Raw genomic sequence first — 19,028 nt, 5'->3', positions numbered from 1 at the left:
TGTCTTCGGGTCGCTAGCGGGTGTCCCACCCGCTGCGGCTCTGGAACAGTGATCAGTGAGATCACTGTGTACCAGCAGCAGCGGCACCTCTGGTAGCCGCCGCCGCTATGTCTTCGGGCCGCTAGCGGGTGTCCCACCCGCTGCGGCTCCGGAACAGTGATCAGTGAGATCACTGTGTACCAGCAGCAGCAGCGGCTCTGGTAGCCGCCGCCGCTGCTATGTCTCCGGGCCGCTAGCGGGACACCCACCCGCTGCGGCTCCGGAATACACTCACAGTGATCAATGAGATCACTGTGTAGGAGGTGGAGCAGCAGCAGCGGCTGATAGCCGCGGCTGCTGCCATGTCCCCTGCCGCCCCCGCCCACCCTTTTCCGGCCTCAGCTCCGCCATGTATACAGTTGTAAAATAACAAATATATGTAAATATAATATATATGTATATATATATATATGTATGTATATATACATATGTGTATATATATATACATGTGTGTGTATATATATATGTGTATATATATATATATATACACACATATATATATATATAAATGTGTGTATGTATATATATATATATATATATACACACACACACACACGTGTGTGCAAGCAGTTATATATAAGTTCGATATATATATATATATATATATAGGCTCTGCGATATATATATATATATAGAGGCTCTGCGATACCCATCGATAGATATATATATATATATCTATCTATCGATGGCTATCGCAGAGCCTCTGATTAGGGATGGCAACCGACCATTGATAGTTTACAAACCATCGATGGTCTGGCTGAAAACAAGTGGTTTGCCATTGCTGGTGGCCATCAATGTTGCACCATCGATGGTAATCCTCAATCGATGTTTAGGAAACATCGGCAGTTGAGGTCTACACAGATCTCCTCGACCAATCGCGAAACAATTGATGGCTTCTAACGATGGTTGCTATTTTTATGTTATACTGTGTTTAAAAAAAAAAAAATTTTCAAATAAAATAGTGATGGATAAGGTTAAAATTATGTCCGTGACCTAATTCAATCATAAAAGAAACCGACAATTTTGGAGCGGTTTTTGGAAAAAGAATTCGTCAGTTAAGTGGTTAAAGCAACAAATCTTTACAGATTAATGACTAATTACAGATCATGTCTAATTTCTGGTTTAGAAGCCTGATTCAGATGTCAGATGCAAGCAGCTGATGTTTTCAGTCTACGCATGCGTCCAAGTTGCACTGCGCATTCGTCCTGATAGTTTCCACTGGGAGAAGCACGAATTTGGACACAAGAACTGTGGATTTCAGTGAGTGTTTCTGGGAGGTAACATGGGGGTGGCTAGCCAGATGCGAGCGCGTCACTAAGACAGTGACTGTGTCTAAGGATACAGTAGTGCTCACACAGGATGTCATGTTCAGAAAGCTGGTGTAATCTTTGATGTTACACCCAATGGGGAAACGATGGTGCATCTTAGTACATGTCGCGACAGAGTAGCGCCACAGCCAGTGTCTCAGAAGGCTTAGAATCAGTCCCGGCATTAACATAAGGACGCAGATACAGTTGCAGAACAAGATGTATGTATTCTTCCTTTTGGTGTATTAAAAACAAAATAAATAAATATTAATACTGATAAAAACACAGTTAATACAAATGAGCTGCAACACAGCAGGAGGCTGCATTTTGGGGGTTTTAGTTGTTTGTTATAAAAGAATGCCATACTATGTAGAAATATTAGATACACTCTCTATTATAGAGTCTATAAGTCTCACCTTTCTTGCCCTTTACAGCTGCTTTCATGGAAAATAAATATCATGAATTGATATATATCATGAATTGGAGTTAGCTTTTGCATATGGCCCAGTAATGTTTAGCTGTAGCCCTGTGTACATTTTAGACATTATTCCTGGAAAGCTGCTGTGGTAATTTACTTTAGCTGGCAGATAAATAGGAACATTGAAATAATAATTTACTATACATTATATATTATTTGCCTATGTCTAACAGATTAATGAACCAATCACATAGTCGTTACTACTTACCTTAGTTATAATCTTATAAATTCATGTGCCCAAGTGTTACGGCAGTACATCTATACAAAAGGGCTTCTTATGTCTACTTCACAGTTTAAGCAAAAATTAAATATAAAACTTTAACAAAACACAACACATCCTTTGTTTTTTTTATTTATTCCTGCAACAAATAATAGCTGCTGACTGCAACTTTTCCTGTTTTATAGCTCAATTTGGTCAAGAATAAGGAAATCATCCCAATTGAAGATTTCATATAACTACTTTTTTTTTAACCAAAATTACATTGTAACACACAAACACCGTCTTGTCTTTAAGGCACAACACATCATTATGCATATTCTGATTGCCAAACCTATAAAAGAGACAGTATGATAATCTTTTTAGATCTCACCACCCGCTTCCCAACCATCCCGCCCCCAGCAAAAACAAAAAAAGGAAAAAAGAAACGTTACATCCACTTTGAAAATCAGCTGCTAATAAAATCACAGTAAATTATTATTTGTTTTGTCAATAATTTACACAAAATTACAGGTCTAGACATGATTGTCATCATATAGCTGGAGTGCATACTAAATTCAGATTTTCCGGGTTAGGTAGGTTTATGTCTGATTCACACCTCAGTGCTGAGAATGAGATCCCATAATGAGGAATGTTGAACACCACCTCTTCTGTCGGAAAGCACGTGCCAATCTTCACTAGAGTCCTGAGCATCTGCTCTTCTCAGTGGTCTTCCATTTACCGATGCTTTCTTCTGTCTACCATCCTAGACTAAGCGTCTCTATGCAGCACTCAGTGACGTCTTTGCCCCTCTTCTAGCAGTCTGAATTATTTGCCATTGCTGTTGAGTTTCTAGATACTTTATTTTTTTAAGACAGTCCATGTGAGTAAAAAGCCTGAGGCATTAAATCACACATAAAAATTCAGTGTGTACTTAAAATATATATATTTATGTACATATTAAAAAAGGCCGTCCAAGTTGCAAATAGCTACAAATATTCTAGTTCCAGTGCTTGATGTAGAGCCAAGAGATCTGAGTGACTTGATATTCTCCAAAAAGGCATGTTATTCTGCAGTGAAAATAAAGAGGTGTGAGATAAGTATTAATGACAGTCTAGCAAAAAATACCTAGTACTGTGCTCAAAAATAACAAATGTGCATATACATAGTGAGCGTCCAGTCTTCCCGTTTGGCTGCAGAACTGCAGTACACACTGTAAGTAGAATAACATGTATTAGATTAGTAATTTTCTGCTAATTGAATGCCACCATATTGAAAGCAACAGTGTCTGACTTGAGGTGAAAGATAAAAAAATCTTGATAATGTAAACACATATCATGTCATACATGCTGTATACCTATGTTATGTTTTGCAATGTTGGATCACCTCACTAAAGGTCCAATGTAGACTTGAATGCAAGTCTGATTTGTAGACGGATCTTGTGTATTTTTGCACTGTTTGTACTCCATAGTAAATTATATGCATCTACGGGAGATTCAGTCATACACATGTCTCTTGCCTCTCTACTTGTGGCTGAAGGGGTATAACAGGGTGGTAATGGGGTGTTCATAAGTAGACTAAGTTTAGCAAGAGTGTGTTGAGGGAAAAGTGGGCTATGCCGGGCCCACTGGGGGGGGGGTCTGGCACTACTGGGGGCACTACAAAGGGGGGGACTACTACTACTGGGGGCATTACAAGGGGGGTTGGGGACTACTACTACTGGGGGCACTACAAGGGGGAGGGGACTACTACTACTGGGGGCACTATAAGGGGACTACTACTGCTACTACTGGGGGCACTACAAGGGGGATGGGGGACTACTACTACTGGGGACACTACAAGGGGGGGACTACTACTACTGGGGGCACTACAAGGGGGAGGGGACTACTACTACTGGGGACTACTACTACTGGGAGCACTATAAGGGGACTACTACTACTACTACTGGGGGCACTACAAGGGGGGTGGGGGACTACTACTACTGGGGACACTACAAGGGGGGGCTACTACTACTGGGGACACTACAAGTGGGGGACTACTACTGGGGGCACTACAGGGGGGGACTACTACTACTGTGGGCACTACAAGGGGGGACTACTACTAATGGGGGCACTACAAAGGGGGGACTACTACTACTGGGGGCACTGCAAAGGGGGGGACTACTACTACTGGGGGCACTACAAAGGGGAGGACTACTACTACTGGGGGCACTACAAGGGGGGGACTACTACTGGGGGCACTACTGGAGGCCTGCATAAGGTGTTCTCTCCTGTGGCACACGGGGGCACTGCATATGGGCACTACGACAGGGGGCTGCCCTAATCTTTATTTTTACCGTACATTAATCCCATATGGACCCGCCTCCTCCCTGGAACACTTGAGGGGGGGGGCGCCGTAGCACGCATATTCTTCGGACACCCTGGCTACACGCTACTCCTCTGCCAGGGCCGCCTGCATGCATTTGCCCCCCAGGCTAAAAGTTGCCAGCCAGCCCCTGGTGCGTATACATACAAATGGGATCAACAGTATCATTTCCCTGCCTTGGTTACAAGGCACAATGATCCCTATGGCTATATGCATTTTCTAAAAAGTATCAGTGCGTTTTTATTAAAAAGTAGATCTTACTAACTGCTTTGGGGTCAGTTACATTTGGATGTAAGTCAGTATTATGGCACGCCTCTCAGATGTAGCAGTAACGTCTACTTTAACGCCGCGCTCATAGGTGCTGCTTTCACAATCTCCCTGAAGTGTTTGTCTGATTATGGTGTCTGGCTCATTTCTCATTAAAATGTACTATACCAAAATGTAAAGTAAACAAATAGATCCATATTCGATACAACTGTTTTTGTCACCTGCTTATCAGTAATCTCCACTAGCAATGGTTATAGTAAATGTCTTGGCAAGTTTGGTAAGATAGTAAAGGGCAATTCCATGAAAATATGGACATGTAGCCTAAAACATAAAAGTCAACATACTGTAGGTACAAGAAGTTGGCATTATTTATCAAATTTAGTAATCTATTTTGCTATTAGAGGAAAATAATTTTGATTTGTGAACTAGCAATTCATATTAGGGCTCTTTCAACAATCAGTGTTCACTGATTGAAAACAATATTATGTGCAGAATTTCATTTATTTGCATATAAAGTAATGAAAATATATGTGTTTGATAAAATTATCACATAATATCTTAATATCATGGTTATATTACACATAAAAATTCAGTGTACATTTTAGTAAAGGTGATTCTGTTACCGAAAAAGGTAAAAAAAAGTTTGATTATTTATTCAGATTTTGAGATATTACCTCAAAATTCAGTTTTGTATGAAAGTTTCTAAATACAAACTCATTTATAAAAGGAGATGGTCCTAACATTTTTTTCAGGCTGTAATTTGAGGTAATGGAATCACCATGTTTGTGCTAAGGGAATTACATTAGATTGCTCCTGTGGTCAGGAAGTAGATCTAAAGAGTAAATGGAATCATTTATACAGCTGATCTCAGTCTTTGGGGTCAATCCAATTAGATTCGAGTTTGTTCCATGAAACTCACACACTTTGCACGACTGCTCACTCCAGAGCATCGTTCAATTAAATTACAAATGCCAAATTGCACTACTTGCAGATATAGGCCCTCATTCAGAGCCACTCGCTAGCGGCAGTACGCTCGTTCCGAGCGATGTTCGCACATCTGCGCATGCGTACGGTTTTTAGTACGCATGCGCGAACCAGTTAGTGCGGCCGAAAATCGTTGGTACGCAATATAGCGAGGGCCTGCTATTTTGAGTGACAGAATGAGGCGTATGTGGGTGGTAACAGGGGAAGGTGCTTGAAAACGGGGAGTGGAGATCCGAACGCAGGCGTGCTTAAAGGTCAAAACGGGCGTTTTAAGGGAGTGCATAATTAATACAGCAGCGTCATTGACCACGTCACTTGGTTTTTTTTAACTCAGAACTGCTCGCAAAATAGCGGTTGAAAACACCAACCACAAGAATAGCGAGCAGTTCATACGCTGTACGATGTACTCGATTAATCTAATAAATAGCGGACATGACGTATGGTGCGTGCGGCCAGGGGGCGTTTTTATCAAATAAACGAGCGTATGTTTTGCTCGCTCGTTCAGACTTAGAGGTGGGAACAGACTGCAATTTGCGAACGGATCATTTGAATAGCCACTCCTTGTTTTTGAATGAACGACCACAAATAGCGAACGGCTCTGAATCAGGCCCATTGTGTGCGAATTTTCTATAGCATGCGACTTGGGAGAAGGGAGTGAAATGGTGGGGAAACCATCCTGGAACCCCAAAAAAGTGACAATTTAATTAGCAAAATCATTCAGAAGTTTTTAAACTTGTCAAATGGCTGATTTGTGCATTTTTTAAAAAAAAATTTGAAAAAAAATAACTTTTTTGTTTAATCTCAAATAAATTAAATGAAAAAATGCAAAAAAAGTAGAATAAAAAAGAAGCCACTTTAGCTTTAGTAAAAAAACAAATGTTAAAAATTAATTATTTTAAAATTTTTAAATTATTTTAAAATACTGCAATTACAGTTTGGAGTGCCTAAACTAACAAAAAAGTTAGTGAGTATATAGCATATAATTGTAACTCTACCTACACATTTCAATTTAAGCTGCATATTCAATTGTTTCAGGAGTTAACTTCACATTTTTCTTCTTTCTTTGAACCAAATGTGAATATTATCTGTATCAATACTAGTTTTAACTTAAATCCTTATACAAATATTATTTGGTACAGCAATGAATGGCTATGATTGCTAAACTGTAATTAGATTATTTTTCCTTCTTGTTTCCAGGTCTAAGTTATGGAATTTGTTGATATGCTCCAAATCGTGTAATTTTGTCCTTATATTTTGTAAAACATAAAAGGAAATATAAGTAGTAGTAGCTGCATTAGGATCCTTGAAGAAGGCCACCGTAGCTGGCTGAAACGCGTTGGACCCCTCACCTGTTACCACACATCAGGGAACACCAGAGTCACAAGGTCGCGTGGAGATACGGAGGTAGTGGCTAATACCCGGGACGGACAGAGCCGCGAGTGAAGGTAAGAGCTGGTTTATATCAAAGGGGAAAACTGTGTCAGCCGGGGATTACCTGGAGGACGGCGCTTGCCAGCGATACACCCGCCGCGTGTGCTGTCCACCTGAATACCCCCACATTACCAGTGATTCTGCTCTGAATCACCAAGGAGACGCTACACTAGCACTGCCGCTCAGCAGTACATGTGAGCGCCATTCGACTACACTTACCTCACCACCCAATCACTGCTGGGCGAGACTGTCACTTACTGCAGAACTGACTGTCGGCACCATCCGCAACTGCACTCTGAATCCCCGACAAGAAATTCACATACAGCAGCATCTATTAGAAAAATGGTACTGTCCTGCTATCACTTCTGAACTCATTCCTTAACCATTGGAACTCCATTCACCTATACCACCTGGATGTATAAGACTTTCTCCCTTGGCAATTCAATTTTACATCAATTTATCTGTACATTAAATTTATATTTTTTATTTTTCACTCCAACATTTATATTTTATTTAGAATTTCATTTACCTTTTAAAGGTTTTTAAACTTTTTACAAACAACTCCGTTTTTACATACCCCCCTCACTGTCATCCCCTCCCCTCCCCTCATGTTTCCCCGTTAGTATTTTGTAAGTCTGTCTGTCTCCAATGCGAGCCTACAATTACAATAAAACTCCACCATTTTAATAGTAACAGAGTCTCCTTACAGTAATTTGTATAGCTTTATATTTATATTTATTTATATTCTAAACATCATTTCATTTTCATTTATATATTTGTCTAATTTACCATAAGACTGTAGATTATTAGGACTTACATTATGTAAGTCACACCTTTTTTGTTAATAGAGGCAAAATCCTAAGGCGAGCGCTAGCTGCCCCAAACTAAATTCGTCTGTCTATCTAGGAGAGTGGTGAACTCTCCAACTTTAGCCGCTCCCAAACCCACTCCAGTTTTATTTAGAAGAGCACGCGATAGATAACCCGACCTCCGTAGTTGCATTAGTAGGTAGCAAACATATTGTAATCAGTACACTTTACCATGCTCAGTACCCATTTGGTGATTCCATTACCATACCATGATGATTCCGTTATTTTCATTAACAAATGTGCCCAGGTTACAGAAATTGTCATACATTTACCAAACATACGTAAATGTATCCCCTGGAGGTCCCCATCTTGCAATAAAATTGTGAAAATCTAGAGTTAATTCTGGAAGCTGAATGGAATTGCCCTAAAATGTATTTAGAAACTAATGTAAATTATTACATATCTGACTCATCTGCCATGTTTGCATGCAACAACAGGCCTCAAGGCAGTGCCACACCACCCACCACTGGCACACGGAGCGTCCTGACACCATAGAACAAGCGCCGGGAGCAAGACTGTGCCTTCTATTGTAGTGTAAAATATGTGTGTAAAATATGCTTGCACAAAGATTATAATGTGACAGTATTAGAGTAAACATTTGAATACTACAAGAGAATCCTGTCTTTGACAATTTGTTTAGTATTCGCCCTGATTGTTTGGTACCTCATTTCATGAGGGAGGCAGTATTTGAAACATAGAAAGCTGTTTCCTAATTTTACTCAATGGTATGCAGTACAAATGCCTTTTTGTTTTGTATAGTTTTTATTTCATATAACTAGTTCTGTAAACACAAATAAATCAGTGAAATTATTTCAGAAATTAACAACATAAGTGTCTGAAGACTTGTCCAGAGCATGGAAGCTGCTATATTGAATTTGTAACTTTAAGTGACTATTGATTCTTTTTTTCTGACTACTAGCAGACGAGAGAGCTAGAGATGCCTCTAAGCATTGCCCTGGTATACACAGACTAGCAGTGGAACCCACCAATACCACAGTAATCAGGTCTGATTTTGAGTACCAGTACAGTTTTTAATAGAAAAAACACTGAACACAGCACTATCTAAAACATAAAAATATTGTACTTTTACACAAGCCATATAAACCCCTTCACTGCGAAGGACAAGTGAGATTCACATATGGGGAGGGAAACATATCTAAAAGTCCCCACTTTATAGTTGCTGTTGCTAAGATCAGTAATGGGCTGGGACTTGATGATGTTTTCACACCAGGGAGGCAATAAATATGCTCTATCTCACCATCCTGGCAACTACATACTAAAGGGTACCATCATTTAAAAGAGGGGAATTCCTTTTGCCAAATGATGTGGCCCCTGAGAAGTTATTCCCTGAAAATATTGTTTGATCACTCAAGAACTCCCCTGCACTGCAGAAATCATTTTGAATCTAGGCATGAGTAATATCTTCCTATGGTAGCTTTAATAAACTCAAGGACACCCTTATTTGAAAGAGAGACCCTCTTTCAAATGGTATTGCCCCTTAAGGAGCGTACACACGGTCAGATTTGTCAGACTTGTCAGATTTGTCAGATGAACGACTGAACGATTAAACGATTTGAACGATTTGGACGATTTTACCAAAGTTTTGAACGATTTGAACGATTGAACGATTTTTGACTGCATTAACATGAATGGAATCGTTCAAGTCTGACTGCAAACACATCAGATGTCTGAAATCGTTATCTGACCATCGGGAACGCGCATCGTTGATCGTCCATCGTTCAGGCATGTCAGATATGAACGATTTTCCTTCAGATATGAACGACTGAACGATTTTTAAATCGTTATCGTCCATATCTGAAGAAAAAATCTGATCGTGTGTATGCACCATTAGTGGTTATTGTATGGTGATCACTAGTAATCACCAGACAATATAATCCTGCAATAATGCTTTGTGGCAGAGTCGTTTGAAAGAGAGACGTCCCCTCTTTCAAACAATGTGTCTTCTTAGAAGTTACTGTTTAGTGATCACCAGACACAATAATATCCTATACTACAGAAAGCATTAGGAAGTCTAGCTATAGAGGGGTTTAATGCACAGATCTCCCCCATCCTGGCATCAGTAAACACAAGGATAATTAATTTCATGCAGTTATCTATTTATCATTTTATCTATTTAATTCAATTCATGAAGTTATCTAGTTTTCAAAATAGTGTGCATTACTGGGCTACCATATCATTCCTACACATTTTATGCCTTTCATTCAAACTAATAAATAAAAAATAAAAAAACATCAATTTCAAAATTCTGATTTTATTATGAAAACCTACACGTAGAATTAGTTTTTTTGCTGTTTTGGAAAGGTGCTTAATACCAAAGCAAAGAACCACAAAGTACATCTTGCAGTTTTTTTATCATTGTGGGTAGTTTGTCATTGCCATGCGAGAAGATATAAACTAATGCCATTTCTTCTGGTGGTAGAAGAGGTGGGATTTGAGCTTAATAAGATAAGAACAGATTTGGGAGAATTGAAACCCATGCGCTCAGCACCTTAAATGAGGATAAATCAGAAAAATGGTTGCACAAGTTGAATGCTAGTGTTGACAAACACAAAAAGCATCTCCTTGCATTCAAACGTAATAAACTAGAAATTGTCCATCGGGATTACAAAAAGACACTGTATACAAATGGTTGACTAGTGACAGATATTAACCCCCCAGACGATTTGGGTGTGTTGATCGCCATATGCCGATATATACGATTGATTCTTCTTATTTCTCATCTGAGGTAGAATCAGTGGACAGATTGCCCCCGAGTGGTATTAACATGTCGGCTTTTTTAGGAACAACACAGGACCAGGGAGGAGACGTAGACAGGAGAGGAGAAGAAGTCATGCGAGGAGGGTGTACTATAAGAAGAGGCCGCATGGGTGCGGTGGTAGATAACGTGTTTAACTTGTCCTCATACCCCCTATCAAATAGTGAATTGTCTGTTTTAGCAGTGGGTATGTCCTTTGTTCCAATTTACAAAAATACCCTTTTGATTTTTAAGTGGATTTGTATACACTAGGGCATAAATTATAATTGAAGGAATTCTTTCATGATCAGTCAGAACTTGAAGGGGAAACTTTGAATACAGTATTGAGGAATCCCAGCAACTTTGATCCAAATTCTACTAACCCTAGAATAAAGACTTTCCTTAGGATGGTGGAGAATGATTACACGTCAGGTATACAGGTGGTGGTGTTGAATCATGCAGATTATGATAGGGATATTAGAGAACAACTGTCACCAGAGGCTACATATACTAAGGTAGTGGGTAATCCCATGTATAACATCAAACGAAAATTGGATTGCATGTTAAATGAAGCAGTATCACACAGATGGCTAGATTTGAATTTAGCAAATGCTCTCACAGTTACACAGTCAGTGTGTCCTTTTCTATATTGTATCCTGGAGATACATAAATCATTGACTAGGCCCCTGGGATGCCCCATAGTGTCTGCCATGTACTCCGTGTTGCAAACTATAGCCCAGTATATTCATCAGTTACTACAACCAATAGTAATTAAAACTCGAGGTTACATCTATGATACGGGGGATTTGCTATTGAAACTCAGAGATGTGCTTAATCTTTCCTTTTGCAACAATGGCTGTGTCATCACTGTATATGGTGATTCCACATCATGAGGGAGTACTGGCAGTTAAGGGGGCATTATATGATGATGAATTTGCGGGCCCACCTGTAGAATTTATTGGAGACCTGATCATGTTTGTTTTGGCTAAAAACCACTTTAAATATGGCTCCACCAATTACTTTAGGAATGCTGGAACTGCAATGGGTTCAAATTTAGCTCCAGGTTATGCTAATATCTACATGATCAAATATGAGTCTACACACATTTTCCACGGTTCCAGCACTCTGCACTACTATAGGTTCATAGACTATATTTTCATTTTATGGAGTGGTACAAGAGATGTTTTTTTTACAGATGGTTTCCAATTTAAATGATTTGGACTGTCCAATTCGGTTTACTAGTTGTGTCCAGGCTGACCAGATTACTTTTTTGGATTTATAGATTTTTCGTGTGAGAACTAGTATGGGTACCACCCTATATAGAATAGCACTGACAGGAATACGATCCTATCAGCATAGAGTCACCACTCTAAACCGCTAAAGGATGGTCTACCCACCTTGCAGTTCATTCAGGTATTAAGGAATCATTTGGATAGTCTATTGGCAGAAAAAAAAATTATTGAAATGGCAGAAAAGTTTGTTGAGAGGCTATTCTCAAGGAATAGTGACAAAGTGTCTGAGAAGAGCTAGACAGATACACAGCCGACCACAGGGTGCCAGAGGGAAGTCACCTGATGAGAGAATGGTGGTAACCACTCAATTTGATACGACGACTTCAATGTTTTCAAAAGCAATACGTAACAACTGGTCAATTGTGGGTACTGATGGTGCCCTAAGAAAGGTGCATAAACAACCTTTAATTGTCTTTAGGAGAGGCCCCAATCTAAAGCAGCTTTTGTTAAGACCAACCATGCATTTTGAAAATAAACTGACTACCTGGTTACAATCAAATAAAAGTGGGCTGTTAAATACCATTAATACCATGTATTACACATGCTGCCTAGGTTGTACTACCTGTAGCTGCATGCTGACGGGTATAGACTTCACACATCCAAGTACTGGTGAAGTGATTCCAATCCGCCAAAGACTTTCTTGCAAGTTTTGTGATCTACTTTTTGAAGTGTCCCTACAGTTTATATTATATGGGGATGACCTCACACCCCTTTAAGGAGAGAATGTAAAATCATAGAACTTCAATACGCCAAGCGTTGATTTCTGGCACGAGTGACAAACCTGTGGTACGCCATTTTGTGGAGAATGGACACCAGTTATCAACACTAAAGAGCATGATAATTGACCATATTCCAGTCCCGATGTGAGGAGGGGATAGGAATAAATTGCTGCAACAGCGAGAGTCAAAATGCATCTATACATTATGTACTATGGCTCCAAAAGGGCTAAATGAGAACTGTAACTTTAAATGCTTCCTATAAATACATGGGGTGGTACTGAAGATCCTTTTTGATGACTTTGTTTTTCTTTTTGTTTTTCTTTTTTTAATTGCTTTAATTTTTCAAAAATGTTTCTGTTTATTTTTTATGTATCTTTATTGTGATCTTGTATTTATGTAGGGTAAGGTTTATATAAACATAAGATTATTGTGTGAATAGACAACAGTAGAAGTGGTGCTTGTTAGTGATGTAAATCATTAGATGTCAGAATATGTGGAGATATTGAATTGATATAACATGGCGCACTAAGTAGGCTTCAATATAACAAAACTGCACCTTTAGTGGCAGGCGTGGCCTGGCACATTCCTGCACCATTGTGAAGGAGATCCTTGCTGTGTCTGTGTAATACATGGTATTCATGACATTTATGCTGATGAACTTGCAGTATTTGACTACCACCTGTGGTACGTAAGCTGTTTACCTGTATTGTCTGTTTGCTTATTAAAAATGTATTTTAATGCACTTTGAGGCGCCCCCATGTTTCTTCTATTTATAAGTATATATATATATATATATATATAATATATATATATATATATGGAATCGGTATGAGATGCCGGAGCTCGAAATCCCAGCTGTTGAAATCCCGACACCAGCATCTTGATGGTTAACATACAGACAATTGTTGGTCGGTATTCTAACCCATCCCATCTCTCTACCCCCCTGTTTGGTGACTAACCCTAACCTCCCCCCCCCTAGTGCCTGAACCTAACCTCCCCCTCCCTGGTGCCTAACTTTATATATATATATATATATATAAACATATATATATATATATATATATGTATGTATATATAATATTCCCAAAGGAAAGAGCACTCACCAAGTCATCAAAGTTTTAAAGCTAGCAAGGTTTATTTCATACACGTGCCAATCACGCCACTCTATTATGTCGACTCCATCAACAGCAAATCCATCACCTCATCACCACGTGGTCTGATGAGGTGATGGATTTGCTGTTGATGGAGTGATGGTCTTGAGAAAGGTCTGAAGAGACTGAAACGTCGACATAACAGAGTGACATATGTATTAAATAAACCCTGCTGGCTTTGAAACTTTGATGACTTGGTGAGAGCCCTTTCCTTTGGGAATATTATATATTTTGGACCTTCAAGTCACACAGCATTGCCAACCAATCCTGCATGCAACTGTATAGGCAGTAAACTGAATTTGCCACTTCACACATGCACTGTGAACTGGAAACTTGGACATGGCGATGATGATAAGAGGATTGCAGTAGTAGCACCATTATACTTTAGTAAATAAACCTGTTTGTCTTATAAGTTCCTTCTGTAGTTTTTGGACATTTATTTACATTGTTATTTATTAGGCATTGTTATTTATATTCATTAGCCTGGGGTACTGCACTAAGCTACACTCATGGTACAGCTGTACCCAATGCTTGGCACAACTAAAATGAAAATAAATTAATTTGTGTATTCATATAAATACAGATGTGTCATCTTACATCCTTGTCGATCGCGTTACAAACGTGCGCATGCATGGCGCCATGCGATTACCCGCAGCTGCGTGTGCTAAGGTACAAAATGGCATGATTTGCGATTGCACCATGCAATCTAATGGGGTCGCAGGTGCAAACACAGTGCGCATATCTGCTCACGGGCGCGATTTGACTCGTACGCAGCAAAGATGCAAGAGGACATAGCTGTATATGGCTAAATACCATAAAATAGAAGGATACAGATGTATGCTCATACATTGTTGTTGCATTCGAGCCAAATAGCCCCTCTCGGAGCGTCGAGGTCCCGTACAACTTGTGTTTTTCAACTGAAAATGCATCTTAGGCACAATGTGATGCGACTAATACCACTCTCACAGAGAAAAAAGACAGAGGCCGGCTTTTACCTGGCATTTGATGCACAGGTTTTTTTTGCCGGTCCCATCCTGTACATCCTTTCACACAGAAAAGCAAATTGCCCCTTGGCAATTTAAAAAAATGGCTCATTTGCAATGTTTATTATATTTGTGTCTTTCCATGTTTTTTCTGTGAACTTTCTAAATCAAGCATTTGGACCCGATAATTTGCGGATCGAACCGGCGATTTCTTCTGTGTGAACGGGTCAACCCGAGTCGCAATTCCAAGGGACTTCAACCCAGGTTGACCCTTTCACACAGAAAAAGAACCTGTGTTGATCCGCAAATTACTGGCCCAAATGTTTGAACCGGCACTTTGCTTTTCTGTGTCTAATTAGACACACCAGGAGACTGCACTGACTAATGTGACACTTGTATATCTGTGTGCGACTAAGTCTGAATCTGTATACAAAGTAATACCAAGCAGCGACCACGGCTTTTTTCCACACTAAGTTCTGTTGTGCTTCATTTACAGACTCAGTAACACACAGATATACAAGTGTCGCATATCACATTAATAGGTGCATTCTCCTGGTGCATACATTGCATTGCGACTAAGACGCATTTTCCGTCGAAAAAGATGCTCATCGCTTGCCACACAGGACCTGGCAGCTCACTGACACTGAAGACATTTTGCGCTGCATAGTTTATGGAGGCTAGGTGTACGAAGACACATCTGTACAACTGAATCTTGTAATAGAAGCAGGATGGCTTGCACATGACAACAATTTACTTCATCTGAAGGTGGAAACCCATTCAACTAGTGGTGTAAAATCAGTCAGCACAGACTATAGCATCACATACTACCAATATTATAAATAGACACACACAGACATGTGACTGATGGAACACAATTAGACATTTTACCTTTTTTGCTGCCTGTTCTTCTTCTACACCATCCCCAATTACAACATATACTACTTTTCTGCCAAACCTTTGAATTATGCGTTCAAAGCAACTTTCTTTCCCTGTAAGATAAACAAGAGCAGGGTTGAATTACCTGATTAGCAGAATGCTCCTCATCTTGGGCATCCCCCACCACAACATAAGTTACATGAGAGCCAAATCTGGAAACTATACGCTGAAAACAGCTTTCTTTGCCTGAAAAACAATGCAAGGCTTACTTCCTGGACTAGCTGGTCTAAGGACACGTAGGCAAAGTATGTGACCAGGTGCAATAAGACATTTGCAGTATAATAATAAAGAAACATCTTTACAAGTGATATTTTAATCTAAACAAAGAAAATGCAAGCTTTTGGTATACTTTTTCTGTTCACCAATTAGCACAGATCTTGTTGTAACAACTGTTTACAGAGAAATGGCTGCAAGTTTAACGTGAAGGAGTTTGATGTATATTCCAAATAACGTGTGAAGACACAGGGCCTTTCCAACCACCTAAACATAACAAAAAGTATATCCTCCTAATTCAGGAGCAGAATTTCATCATGCGGCTACAGAATTATATCACTGACCTGTTCTGTTGTGTCATTTTTGCATTAAATTTATTCACATTTTATCTAATCTTTAATGTAACGCCTTCTAGATCCCAGACCCATATGGGTAGAATAAACATTAAAAGACACAATATCTAACTAGGATTTTTGCTGTATGTGGTTTGCCATATTTTCAGATGATACGGGGTGTTTGGAATGTGATTGCTAAAAATGGAAACTCACAAGTTGTCAGAGAATTATGAGTGTGAGACTAAACTTTGAAATGTGTGGAGTGCTTGCTTGTCAGTCTTTAAAAGAACCTGTCAAGTGGAAGAAATCAAATGGTCCCAATCCAGGATCACTCAATGGGCTCAATCCAATTAGGAGCGAGACCCTCGCAGCGCCAGTAACTGCGGCTGTATGCCACATTTACAGCACCACCGGACTCGCATAGGGCTGTGAGCAAAAATGTGCAACTCTGGGGTGAGACTGGGCTGTGAGGGGGGCAACTCTCCCCCTTCACTCCTAATTGAATCGAGCTCAATGTATTACAAACCTATGATTCTGAGGTGAGCTAGGAAGCGCTCTGCACATCCTGCTGCTAGCATCCCGCAGCACCCCTTCCCATCCATTTTGTGCGCATTTTATAAGTTCTTTGACTCTGAGGGGGAGATGCATCAAACCTTGGAGAGAGATGAAGTGGAAACAGATAAAGTACAAACCAATCAGCTCCTGTCATTTTTCAAACGCAGCCTGTAAAGTGACAGTTAGGAACTGATTGGTTGGTACTTTATCTCTCTCCATTTTATCTCTCTCCGAAGTTTCATACATTTCCCCCAATCTGTAAAGCTGGGTACACACTATACGATGTGTGTACCAAGCAACAGAATAACATGATAGAACAATACAACATGCACGCTATACACACTTCACGAATCAGTGTATGATGACACGATGTGTGGTTACATGCTGCATTTAACAGCACCGTGTCGTTATTTGCATCATTCCATCTGCTGTGCAGCACAGCAGATGGGACGATGCGATGAACGACCAACATGCTCTCGCAATTGGGCATACACGATGCACAATACATACAATACTGTACATCGTTCTGTTCCCCATCTGAACTATATATTGTACAATATATTATGTAGTTGTAGTGTGTTAGTAGTGTGTTAGTCACACACATCACATATTTAGAGGGGGTCATGGGTAGGTCAGGCAAAGAAGGCAGAAAAATAAGTAGAGATTATTGCTGAGACTTTTCTTCCTTTTTAAGGGGTCTATTTGCTAAGCAGTGTTAGGAGACAGAGTGAAAAGTGATAAGAAAGTGATAAGGTGCCAGCCAATCAGCTCCTAACTGCCATCTTACAGGCTGTGTTTGAAAAATGACAGTTGGGAGCTGATTGGCTGGCACCTTATCACTTTCTTATCACTTTTCACTCTGTCTCCTAACACTGCTTAGTAAATAGACCCCTAAATGACAGTTCCACTTTACACCACTACTAATATTGTCAATAACAGAGAATATGAAATACCTGAGGATATTGAGAGTCATAGAAAAAGGGTATTGGAAAACGAATCTGTGATCTCATAGATAACACGGAAATGAGAATAATTAGCTCCATTTACTAAACATGGTATGATGAATGATTTGACTTTATAATGAGACACTGCTACCTTGTGTTTTTTATGATCTGCTACATGGCTCTGCTTTGTCTGTGCTTGGATTTATCTCTTTTCAAAATAATCACAGCTCTTACCTATTTTAGTTGCACTATAGATATTTTCAATCGGAAAGACTCCTCCTAGACTATATAGCAAGACCTTTGAAAGTGCTGGAATAAGTTGTGTTGTTGTTACCAAGACATTTACACTATTACTCCTGTTGAACAAAAACAGAAATGATACAGTAAGCAGAAATAATTATTGATACATGAATTTATGAATAGATATTCCTTACTACTGTCCAAAAATAATCGAATTAAAATGCTTTGAAATCTTAATTTCTCAAATGGAATATTAGTTAGCATCAAAGTAATTTAATGCAGTTATCTCACTAAACATTAGTGTCAAAAATGTTTATAAACTTAGTGCAAATTGATGTTAAGGTGATGTCCACTTTAGATTACATTATTACCAGCAATTGTAGTGTAGTGATGGCATGCAGAGCCGTGAGTAGACTTTTTTTGTGCCCTGGGCCAGAAAGAGCAATGGCACGCCCCCCCCCCCTTTTTCAAATAGGGACATAAGATGCTCATCTGAGATAGGGGTGTGGCCTCATGTGGAAGGGGCATGACTAATCTGATTTGTCCCGTATGATAATGAAGGGGTGCCAATTCAGTTGTACCACTGTTATCCAGGTACAGTATCACCGCTAAACATAGACAGAGAGATGATAGGGGCAGTCCGGAGATGCCGGGGATACAGGAAGAGGAAGCTACAAGTGAGAATGATTATAAACAGAAAATTGTTAATTGACAGGCCTGAGCAACACCCCCTGCTCTGCGGTGCCCTGGGCAGTGGCACATGTCGCACCACCCTAGTTATGGCCATGATAGCATGAAACTGTCAATCACAGTGACATTGACAATATGATGTGATATAGTGTTCCTGTACACAACCGCCTGACTAGGGGGTAGATTGAATTTCAAATATAAAACATAGTGGTTAGAGTTAGGAAATGTGGACACTGGTGAAAATCAGTTATCTTCAATTACTGGCAATAACTATGTTGTA

General features: G+C 39.7%; 1 protein-coding gene across 22 annotated transcripts in view; it reads right to left on the bottom strand.

The window, feature by feature from the left end:
• Positions 1 to 1,629: 1,629 nt before the first annotated feature.
• EYA4 (EYA transcriptional coactivator and phosphatase 4) overlaps positions 1,630 to 19,028 on the bottom strand; it is a 297,758-nt gene continuing 280,359 nt past the window's right edge. For 9 of the 22 annotated variants that reach the window (XM_088452303.1, XM_088452311.1, XM_088452326.1 and 6 more), the window contains 3 exons: positions 18,053 to 18,174; positions 15,724 to 15,824; positions 2,140 to 3,090 (listed from right to left, as the gene is read on the bottom strand). In XM_088452303.1, coding sequence (XP_088308429.1) covers positions 3,010 to 3,090; positions 15,724 to 15,824; positions 18,053 to 18,174 — 304 coding nt within the window. In that variant the 3' untranslated portion in view covers positions 2,140 to 3,009. Of the gene's footprint in view, positions 3,091 to 15,723; positions 15,825 to 15,856; positions 15,958 to 18,052; positions 18,175 to 19,028 lie in introns of all 22 variants that reach the window. The other 13 variants (XM_088452214.1, XM_088452222.1, XM_088452232.1 and 10 more) reach the window with 8 other exon arrangements.

The sequence above is a fragment of the Taudactylus pleione genome, unplaced genomic scaffold (assembly GCF_031769625.1).
Source record: "Taudactylus pleione unplaced genomic scaffold, aTauple2 ptg000006l, whole genome shotgun sequence".
NCBI classification, from domain to species: domain Eukaryota; kingdom Metazoa; phylum Chordata; class Amphibia; order Anura; family Myobatrachidae; genus Taudactylus; species Taudactylus pleione.
Note: the sequence above shows the minus strand (reverse complement) of the source record. Positions and strands in the feature narration are given on the sequence as shown.